This window comes from Lampris incognitus, chromosome 7 (assembly GCF_029633865.1).
Source record: "Lampris incognitus isolate fLamInc1 chromosome 7, fLamInc1.hap2, whole genome shotgun sequence".
NCBI lineage: Eukaryota > Metazoa > Chordata > Actinopteri > Lampriformes > Lampridae > Lampris > Lampris incognitus.
In genome coordinates this window covers 19,548,389-19,559,984 of record NC_079217.1, presented here as the reverse complement: position 1 = coordinate 19,559,984, position 11,596 = coordinate 19,548,389, and the positions used below count along the sequence as shown (strand labels likewise).

General features: G+C 40.3%; 1 protein-coding gene across 1 annotated transcript; it reads right to left on the bottom strand.

Annotated features, from left to right (window-relative positions):
• Positions 1-361: 361 nt before the first annotated feature.
• On the bottom strand, positions 362-9,798 carry LOC130115563 (porphobilinogen deaminase-like). Its single transcript, XM_056283271.1, has 14 exons — positions 9,656-9,798; positions 6,261-6,314; positions 5,734-5,806; positions 5,557-5,606; positions 4,513-4,568; positions 4,021-4,098; positions 3,739-3,816; positions 3,550-3,625; positions 2,917-3,030; positions 2,787-2,825; positions 2,128-2,247; positions 1,958-2,011; positions 1,742-1,828; positions 362-1,623 (listed from the first exon to the last, which is right to left on the bottom strand). Exons 1-14 carry the CDS (start codon positions 9,677-9,679, stop codon positions 1,450-1,452), a joined length of 1,077 nt encoding a protein of 358 aa, XP_056139246.1. The 5' UTR covers positions 9,680-9,798; the 3' UTR covers positions 362-1,449.
• Positions 9,799-11,596: the final 1,798 nt, after the last annotated feature.

The following is an 11,596-nucleotide window of genomic DNA, read 5'->3' as shown; positions in this document are numbered from 1 at the left end:
AATAGCAGAGACAAGCACTTAACGGTGATGCCTCTATTTATGTTAAACGTGTTAAAAACTCAACATCCAAATGAGCAAGATTTCAAGTCACTTGTTTCAGCTCTTGGGAAATGGCAAATTTTCCCCAACACAGACCTGACTCTCCTTGGGCATAGGAATAACATATTCGAATTCCCAAATCCAACTGGTATCTCCTTTTAAATATTTGACTTCATAAACTACAATGAAAGGTGTCAGCCCATATCAGCAAGTACTTAAGGCAATGTTTGAAGTCTATTTTGTCTCATAATATCTGTGAGCTATTTGTTTATTGTTTTTTTTTTAACCCCCCCCCCTTTCTCCCGAATTGTATCCGGCCAATTACCCCACTCTTTTCGAGCCGTCCCAGTCATTGCTCCACCCCTTCTGCCGATCCCAGGAGGGCTGCAGAGTACTACATGTCTCCTCCGATACATGTGGAGTCAGTCGCGAGATGCTTCTTTTCACCTGACAGTGAGGAGTGTCGCCAGGGGGACATAGCGTGTGGGAGGATAACGCTATTCCCCCCAATTCCCCCTCCCCCCCGAACAGGTGCTCCAACTGACCAGAGGAGGTGCTAGTGCAGCGACCAGGACACATACCCACATCTGGCTTCCCACCCGCAGATACGGCCAATTGTGTCTGTAGGGACGCCCGACCAAGCCGGGGGTAACATGGGGATTCGAACCGGCGATCCCCGTGTTGGTAGGCAACAGAATAGACCGCTTCACTACCCAGATGTCCCCATCTGTAAGCTATTTGTAAAGCCCTCATAGATTCATCAATGTTATGTTAGATTCCACTGTATCCAAGGATGGGCTACAGACGAGCCAATGTTTAGTCTACATAAAAGACTGCAGAAAATGCTGGGAACAAGCTGACTGTGAGGGTTCATTTTCTGATAAGATGAAGTATATATTTTTACAAGAAACATTTCACAACATGCCTTCCAAGTTGATCCATGCTGAACATGACTTTGGTCAAAGTATTTGAGATCCCTTATCAATTCATTGTCTGCCTTTGAGCAACCTTACATGACCCAAGATGACAAAAAGAAACCTGATCCTCACTGAAATGGCACTTTGAAAAGGCTCACGCAAACAATCAAAAGTAAAAAAAAGAAAAGAAAAGTATTTCAAGTAGTATGACATGTCTGGGATTGATAACACTCTAGGTCAATTCTCAATCTGGTCCTCAGGTTCCACTAGTACTGCAGTTTTTCTATTTTTTTCTACTCTGCCAGGTAGTAAAATATATTCACTTTTGTTTCAGGTCTAAAACCTCTCTGATTGGGGGCTGCAGTACATGACACATCATATCAATGTAATGAACTACCTGGTCAGAAAACCAGTTGTACTGGTGGTACTCGAGGGCCGGATTCAGAACCACTGCTTTAGGTCTCCATCTCTAAAGACCTGCTCCTGATCTTAGTTATCTGGCATCATTCAACTGCCTCGCCACAGTCAGGATCTCCTTGGCTCCTTTGCTCAGCAATAGACTGGCCAGATCTATTCCCAGCTTCTCAACACCGTCCTGGGCTGAGGCAGCAATCTTGCTAGCAGTAACGCCCACATGCTGGACCCGTTCATCTACCTCCTCTGGGACCTGTCACACAGGAGAGAGGCTGTTGTAGATACAAGATTGTGTTTGGAAAGAATAGGTGAAGGGTGCAACTCATGGTGTACGTAAGGTGCCCCTGGAGATGTGGTAGCTGGTTGTTTACCTCGTTGACAGCTATGATGCTGGTCTGCATGGTCTCTTTTAGACTGTCTGAGCCATCCAAACTGTACACTGCACCTGTCAGGTAGAGCTGAGATAACACAAGATATTGCACTTAGACCTTCAGCTTTCACATATATAATTGAAGAAAATGACTTAAATCACTCCTCTCTTTCACTCAGTGTGTGAGAAGGTGTCCACTGAGGGGCAGTGTTCTTGCCTGGGAGTCTTTGACTTCAGTGTGTACCGCAACTGGAACACTGCATCCCCCTTCCTATAATGAAATAAAGCCAATGAATTTGGGGTTAGGGATCAGCGCACTGAATGGATAATCTGAATTTGAATCTGTGTTCATTTGTGTGTGTACACGTATGTGTGTGTGTGTGTTACCAGGTGTCTAAGGAAGGCTCTTTCAGCTATGCAGCGCAGCACAGTGTCAGGGTCATGAAGCACGGACACCATCTCCAGGATGTCTATGTCCCTGACCCGAACCTCCACAGCCAGAGCCCCCTGAAAACACATACCAAGTGGTTCAGAGGCCAACAGAATGCTGTTGTCAAGCCCCTTTCTCTTATCTTATGGCACAGATACTTAGCTTGTTTGTAGCTGCTCATTTCTCTATATGCCCATGATTACATCTGGATTCTATATTATATTATGAATGTCAGTGTAGTAGCCCTGTTTTACTCTAATTATCTGTATAAATTACAATTGTCACCATTTTTTAAATTGTTTTTAGTGTTGTTACTGAAGTGGATATACATTTTTCACCATTAGCTCTTAATAACTGATGGTTACTGATTATAAGGTATAATACAACTTTATTGTCCACATGTCCTTGGCTCACATGGCATCACACAAAACCCTGACAGGACATAAAACAGTACATAAAAGCATATGAAGAAACACATTAAAGCACATAAAAAAAGTCAACTGTTCAGGGTTTTTTTGTAACTTTACTTTGAAAAAAGGACACAATGACAAATACATTCTTGTTACAATTAAAAAACCTTATGTTCCTAGGCCAGAGGAAGAGGATTTTTACACACCTGTCCGACAGCATACATACAGTCCTCGGGTCCCAGGATCTACCAAAGCAGAAAAATGTGACAGTGACGTTTTAAAGAATGACTCTTGGATGTGAAAGATCTCAACATATTCTAAAGAGGCAAGATGTACCTGGTTGATGCGATTCTCCCAGCCCATTCTCTTGAGTCCAGCGGCAGCCAGGATGATGGCAGAGAAATCCTCCTTCTCATCTAATTTCTTCAGCCGTGTGTTCAGGTTCCCACGCTAAAAGACTTGCGCTAAGGAGAGGATCCTCAGACAACTATGGATCTTGCACCTTCAGGATAACCTGAGAGAATCTAAATTATTCCTAATAATTTTAAATTAGAATGGGTGATAAATACTGTTATGAACGTTTACAGATAACCCAAACTAAGATAAAAAGGCGAAAGTTCAGATAACAAATTGCGGACAAAATTACACATTACCTTTACCAGATTTCCTTTATGTGTTTAAAATCAAACATGGTCATAGGAAATTCCATGCAATTTCCACTTGCTTGCTAATGTCTGTATTCAAACGTTGTACCTGTAGAAACGAAATGATTCCTATCCAGTTTCGTTTTGGCTAGCTACAACTGTAATCTGGGACTATTGTACTTAGAAAAATTGTGAATTTGGTTAATATTCCTTCATGACAGATGAAAAAAAAAGGATAGTGTGTAATTGTATAACAATTTCAAAAGTTTTAGGCAACTTGGACTGATTTCATGTTTTTCATAACCCAGCACAAAAGAAAGGATACGATGTCTTTGAACTGTAAGTGGGGAAATCTCTTTTTCAGCTGAGCAGCCCGTCGAAGTGAACTCGTGCCTATCACACTATAAAAACCAAACAGAATAATGTGAATTCACATTTACTTATATGTTCCTTAACAATGTGAGTTAAAGAAACAACTCTGAGGAGAAAAATTGTATTTTCCCTTATACGGTACCTATTTTCTGGTAGTGTGTCGAGAGTTTTTCCCATGTTTTTGGGGTGCAGGACAACTGCATCATGGGGGTTCTCTCTCCTAAAAGCATTGGAGGACAAAGTGAAACCATCAAATGAATCTAATGAATTGCTCTTTACTTAAAGTGGTTACACACAGCTGGCTTTTTACATTGGCTTTCTTCAAAGGACTGCAAGGGCACAAAAAAAAATACTGCTAAATGCATCTACAGGAGGATTCACTGTGAATTTAAACAAAGACATCATTGTGACTGCGGAGACTTACTTAAGCACAGCCCCAATGGTGAATCCTGGAGGCAGAGTGGTGGGCAGGTCTTTCAGAGAGTGGACCACCAGGTCAACCCTGTAGGATAACAAATTTGTAATTTGTGATATCGGGCTACACAAATAACACTGACAGAGAAAAAGACCGATGTACAGATTTTCCTTACAGAGTTCATGGTATATAATAAAGCCATTCATTAGAGTGCCATGCTTCACAGCTTCAGGTCAGCTACAAAAGGCAGCAATAGCACAGACACCTGCTACCTCAAAAGGCTGCGAGGAAATCAGTTCTTGCTTTGCTATGTATGTTGTCTGGGGTAAAGGAACCAACAGCAATGTGAGAATATTTACTAGATTACTCTAGCTGCTGTGAAAATAGTATCAACATGAGGAACCAATATCACATCAGGATTGATTATAATTTTCCTGGGTGAGAACAATGTGGTAAAGCCACTTGGGTGTCCATTACAGACCACATATCCTTTCCACTTACTCGTTCCTCTCTAGAGCATTCTCCAGTTCTTTGGTAAACAAACTCTTCTCTCCAATCTGCAGGAACAATAGTAATTTCTATATTAGCGTGATCTCTTGAAAATTATTAGCAAGTGTACCAGGTACATTGTACTTAATACACATACATGTTTATAGAGTACTTCAGATTCAGATCAACATTAGTATCCCACATGGGAGAAATTCATTTGGTCCAGCGCTCCAGACATAAAGACACCATAAAATCTACAATAAAAACAATAGAATACAAAATAAGACTACAACATAATCATAATAAAACACATTTGATCACATCGAGACAGAATATAACAATAAAGTCGAATAAGAACAGTCAATTCAAATCAGTAAAATGAAATTTGATATAAAAGTGCAACAGTGCAAGTGACCAGCTAAAAGACCTGTTGATTAAACCTGCATGTTATACAGGCTGATGGCTTGAGGAATAAAAATGTTCTTGTTTCTACTTGTTTTGTTTGACTTAAGATATACAATAAAACAATGATGCCATAACAGCAAAGCATTGTCACAAGAAAATAATCTAAATATCATATTTATATTCTGATCAATTCCATGCATAAAATACAAATGATAATTGTTTTGTTACCAGTTATTCCAATTTAACTATTTTTTTTACCATCACAGCTAAAACAGAGTGTGAGTACATTTGCTATGTTACACAATTAAAAAATCAGTTAAGACACGGGAAAAGAAAGGATCTGTTGCATCCTCAGACAGCATACAGACTGCTATAACCGTTATTGGGTAAATTGGTTTGTAATAATCTGCCCTGGTGTGAGTGGTTTGAACTACTGTAAACTCTCCTCGCAACAGGACCCCAGACTGACTGAAGTCCTTACCACAGAGCTGAAAAGCAGAACTTTGCCTTTACAGTGGCTGATATAATTTCCTGTCTTTTGCAGATGTTAAGGGAAACCTGTCCCTTAAAATGTAGTTTGGTTTCCAACACAAAAAAACAGATGACTATTCAACAGAACGCACACATACGCAGTTTCACAAGGAAATTCACCTTTGATAAAGCTGTGTCAAGGATTTTGTCTCCTGTCGTTGACATGCCAACTGAAATAAAATGATACAGGGAGATGCATTAATATCATTACCTGTCAGTAACTACATTAGTATTTTATAAATGTTGTCCTAAAGTGGCATTTTAAACAGACGCCAGATTACACTGGATAATCCTCACCTATTTCCAACTGGACTTCAGGGTACAGATTTTTCAGCTTTTCAGCAACACTGTCCGTCTGAATACGAGCCAGCTAAGGGGAAAAATAAGGAGAAGAAAATGAATCGGGGTCAATTGCCTGTGCAAAAATAAAACCCTTTTTTTAATTCAAACATCCTTCTCACAATGAATGCTTGACTGATTGCTGCTAAAACAGTATGGCAGACAAACTAAACAGTAGTTATCTAGAGAAGACATTAAGTCAGGACTAGGTTATCTCCCAAAAGAGCTTCGCAGGGATCGGCCAGCTACACAGTGCATCAGATAACTGATATATTACATGTAACTGACTTAACTGACATTAAATATCTTTAACAGTTGTGCCCCCAACTCAAATTAGAGCTAAATCCCTCTCTTATATACTAATGTGTCAAAAGTATTAGGAAACAGACAGTCATACTGTGAAACCAACAGCAATGCTTAAAAACAATAAGCTTGCAACTGCAGAATCACTTAACCGTAATTAGTGAATATATAAGATACTGCACCTGACTCTTCCGAGTTCCAATCCGAATGACCCGACAAACCTTGCCATTACCATCCTGCTAGGGAAACAAAGCGAAGTCAGTCACAATTCTTATTTTGAAGGCATTTTCAGCCAAACATCTCTTGGTTATACTTTTGTACTGCAGTTCTCAAAATGTTTTCAACCATCTTTACCACAACCGTGCCAATTTTTTTTAATGTTCTCTGCTCATCTCACCCTGATGTACTTGTAAGGTCCTTCCATACTTCTCTATCACCATACCCTGAACTTCTGCACTGTGGAGGCTATTGTCTCCCGTGTGGCACTGTGACTGCCTACTGTGTCTTGGTGAGGAGCTGTGCTGAGGTCATATATTCTTTAGACAGTGAACAACAGTTGGCTTTAACCGGTTATCCCTCCTTCAGGATCTCCACCCCAAGATATCTCTGTTTCCAAAAGATAAGTGTGTCGATTCACTGAGTCCGTTATAAATGGCAGGGAGGGGCAGCTAAGATGGCTCTTTAGAACGAGGTGTGGTCAAAAGGTTTTCCAAACAAGACCTTAGGTATCAACACAGGATACTGAAAGAATATTGTACATGTCACTTTAAAACCTCATAATGGATTATAAAACTCTAAATCTATGAAGGGAAAATGGTGATCTGAATTTTGCATATACACTCGCTCAATATAATTACATATATGTTCCATTAATATGCTCTGAATATGAATATTCAGATCATATTACATTAATATGCTCCAACACGATAACCTGGTAAATGCATCCAAGGTGTAGTTCATCTCACAAAAAAAACAAAAACAAAAAACCCTCCATGTAGGAACTATCCGGGGCTAAAATAGTTGAGCAAGGCCACTGACATGGTAGGTAGGACTTTTGGGGCCTTGTCTTGAGTCCATGTTCTCGCTTTTAATTATTTTCAAGGCGCTAATATCATCACGCAAGGTCGATGACCTTCACCTGTTGGACTCAATTTTAACAATTAAACATAGAAATGAAATGAAATGTAGGTATTGCCCATCTGTACAAGAGGGATTCCTGCTTTACACTTAGTCGAATATTCAAACTGCCCTGGACTTTGAAATTATGCATTTTACATAGCTGAGATTGTGAGGCATAATATAACTACTGTAGTAGTACTGTACTATACTGTAGTGTAATCCCATGCGGTCAACATGGGTTTGCACTACATCTTCCAACACCTCGACTCCCCAGGGACATACGCAAGGGTCCTGTTTGGGAGCTTCAGCTCAGTGCTCAACACCATCATCGCAGATATCCTCCACTCCAAACTCACCCAGCTCACTGTACCAGCCCCCGTCTACCAGTGGATTAAAAACTTCTTGACAGACAGGAGGCAGCGGGTGAGGCTGGGAAAAATCACATCCAGCACCCGGACAATCAGCACTGGTGCCCCCCCAGGGATATGTGCTCTCCCCTTTGCACAAATGACTGCACCTCAGGTGACTCGTCTGTCAAACTCCTGAAGTTTGTAGACAACACAACCATCATCGGCCTTATTCGGGATAGTGACGAGTCTGCAAATAGACGGGAGGTTGATCAGCTGGCCCTCTGGTGCGGCCATAACAAACTGGAGCTGAACACGCTCAAAACAGTGGAGATGACAGTGGACTTCAGGAGTCCCTCAACACTGCCCCCCCTCACCATACACGACAGCATGGTGTCTACGGTGAAAACCTACAGATTTCTGGGCTCCACAATCTCCCAGGACCTAAGGTGGGCATCCAACATAGACACAATCATCAAAAAGGCCTAGCAAAGGATGTACTTTCTCTGCCAGCTCAAGAAATTCAACCTGCCTCAGGAACTGCTGATTCAGTTCTACACTGCAATAATCTAGTCTGTCCTCTGCACATCCATCATTGTCTGGTTTGGTTTGGCCACCAAACAGGACAGGGACAGACTACAATGGACAGTTCAGTCTGCAGAGAAAATCACTGGTGCCAACCTGCCCTCCATTCAGGACTTATACACCTCCAGACTCAGGAGACAGGCAGGCAGGCAACATCACTGCAGACCAATCACACCCTGGTCACAACCTGTTCCAACTCCTCCCCTCTGGTAGGCGCTATAGAGCACTGTACCCCAAAACTACCAGATATAAAGTTTGTTTCCACGGGCTGTCATTCAAATGAACGTTTAACACTTTCAGATAAATCCAGCCATTTTGTGCTGTACATTGTATGTATACTGGTACACTCTGTCATGTCCATCTACCTCAGACATGTATGTAAGCAACCTGCTAATATCTATTTCAGCATCTCTTGATATAGTCTCTGCACCATTGTACTTAATCACATCTTATTTCACCTGTATAAGTCAATCCTTGTATATATATAATCCAGTTAGTCAAGTAAATTCTCTATGAGACAGTACAAGCCTGTTTCTTCATGCTATAAGCAATCATCAGCTGCAACAGGCTTCTACTGTCTCATAGAGAATTTACTTGACTAACTGGAGTATTTTGCTCCTTATTTGTTGAGCACTATCCCTACTGTTGAGTGTTTCTTTTTTTTTAAAAAAAGTTGTATATATATATAATCCAGTGAGTCAAGTAAATTCTTTCTGAAACAGTACAAGCCTGCTTCATGAGCACTTTCCCTATCGTTGAGTGTTCTTTAAACAAAGTTTTATATATACAGCATATATGAAGATTGTCGTGTTGTAGTGTTGTTATTCTATGTTAAGTACACAGAGAGTCACAAAACCGGAGTCAACTTACATTTGTGCGCAGACGTATACAGCCAATAAACATGACTCTGATTCTGTATTGATGCACTTCATTAATAAGATTGTAATGCATACTGTACTCTGTCATAGGTGGAATTCTTTCTGACAGGGACACTCTTATTACACATGTTGAGAAACTTCTCATTTGTTCGGAATGACAAATGATAAATAAAATGCTGAGCTCCACGTGTATATTACAATCTATGAATATGAAGTTATATATAGCTCCTGGCAGAGATGCGTTAGCAGCCACTGACTGCATGTTGCAGGGAGTGCGTTAAAGACAATAATAAATGACCTTGACATACCATCGCGGCAAAATAACACGGTTATCTGTTCAACAAGACCTGTTAACGTTGGAAATACAGCTTCAGCCTATTTTAAACTGAGTGCTTTGAAAACCTTCATTTTGCTTGCTCACGTTAATTTTACCTCTACATGCCGCTAGTGGGCGTATTAATATTTGGGACCGCCTTTTCTGCTCACTGTCCAATGGCAGAGCAGGGAGGGTAAGATAGACGCATCAATAAGCGAATCAGGGCATCGAAAAGAGTGCGCCAGAGAAAATGGCCCACACCATTCCCAAGCGTTATATGCGCTTCATGAGTGGAAAGTATAACCAACCGAACCAGTTTAACATTTCCTTACCTGAGGACTCGTCTCCTCCGACATCCCGACAACCTTGTATAATCAGCAGTGTTACTAACGCGTTTTCCTAAGCGCAGAACCCATTAGCTGACGACAGTTCCTTGCACTTTAGGGGAGCTCCTCACGCAAACTTCGTGGGTGAATGAATCTCGACCACGAGATTCTGACCCTCTGACGTCATTGCACCGGCTAGAGGTCATTTCCTTGTTTCGGATTTTTGTTTCCTGCCGGCGCTGTCGCTTCTTCCGGGACAGCGTCGTTCTGAAGAAAATAGTACGTGGGATCCGCAACGTCGTGAAATGTTGAAAGTTAAATCTTTAAAATACTGATGACAAATTAGAGTCTTTATTTTTTATTTTAATTTTATTTTATTTAATTATTTTTGCAGGGAAATCCATTTTTATACAGAAACAGGCAAACCGATTTTTACAATCAGTTGTATATCAAACGTGATTAAAATGTACAAATTAAGGAGTATGGATTCAAAGTTTTGATCGTTTTAATTGCTTTGACGTATCTATTTTACGTGTTTATCTTGAAAAGTGATTGGGTTATACGCTACTTACATACATATTCCATTTCCATTCATGTGTTTTCATTTAGTAATGAGGATGAATGGGTTTGGGCTTTTTTTTTTACGAAAACCGCTTATCACTTACGAAAATCATCATCATTATATCGAGGCAGTTTCATATTCATTATGAATTTGTGTAACATTTTTATCTCTCATTTTTGCTCTCCCTAGGGGTTCTTCCTCTTTTTTCTCCCTGTTAAAGCTTTTTTTTTTTTAACTGGCTGTTCCTTATCCGATGCGGGGGTCTAAGGACAGGCTGTTGTGTTGCTGTAAAGCCCTCTGAGGCAAATTTGTGATATTGGGCTTTCCACATAAAACTGACTTGACTGTCTGTCCGGAAATTAGCAAAACTGTCAATCGAGTCGCAGTAGACAGGAGGTGGTAGTTACAGAGTTATAAGGACATCTGCTGTCGAATAACACGTATTACAGCGTCCGATCAACGTGCGTGATCAGTATCTTTGTTTCTGTCAAGCTATACCAACAAAGAACATTTTAGTAACTTACAGCGGAGCCAATTTTGACTTTTTTCACTTTGTGTTTTAGGTAGAGGTGACGTAACAGTGGTTGATTGATAGATAGATCGATTGATAGATCGATCCATCCATCCACAGATAATAATTGTTCTGCTTGAGGAAGTTCTTTGTCACATCCCATGCATCAAAATACAAGTTCACCTTCATTCATGCTGTACACTGTACAATACTGTATGTATTTATGAGGAATACAACCACAACAATGTTGTTTGCTTTAGGTAGTTTTGAGACATACAACATTTAATGTCTGTTGGGCAATGATTTAGGGCTGTCTGGACCATTTGGTGTACATGCATAAAACTATATCAGTTGCATGAGTGAAAAGAAATAATGCACTATGTAACCTAAGGAGGACAAATATAGAGAAGAGAACTGTATCTACAATCCAACCCTGGGGCATTCAGTATGCACAGGAATGTAGTGCAGCATCAGCAGTACTTACCATCTCAGTTCTCGAGTTGATTTAAAATAATTTTATGGTTTGTTGTTTCAATTGCTACACTGAGGTCTAGCTAAAATTGGACACTGATATTAAGGTTAAGATTTTCTTTATTGTCATTGCACAGTGTACCAAGGAATTGTTTGCCATTCCTGACTGATGCATTACCTTGCATCTTCTGCAAAAAAGGAGGTATTTAGGCCATTTAAAAAGTGCCATCTTTGTGCTATGGAGTGATTAGAGGCCAGATTCTATTTCTATTTAAAATGTACATGAGGTGATTCAGTATTATTTTCTGAAAGTCTTTGTTTTAAAACAATGTTTTGGAAATGGGTCTGTAGTTAAAAGGGTCAACAGAATCACTAGTTTTTAAGCACTACATATACCATATCG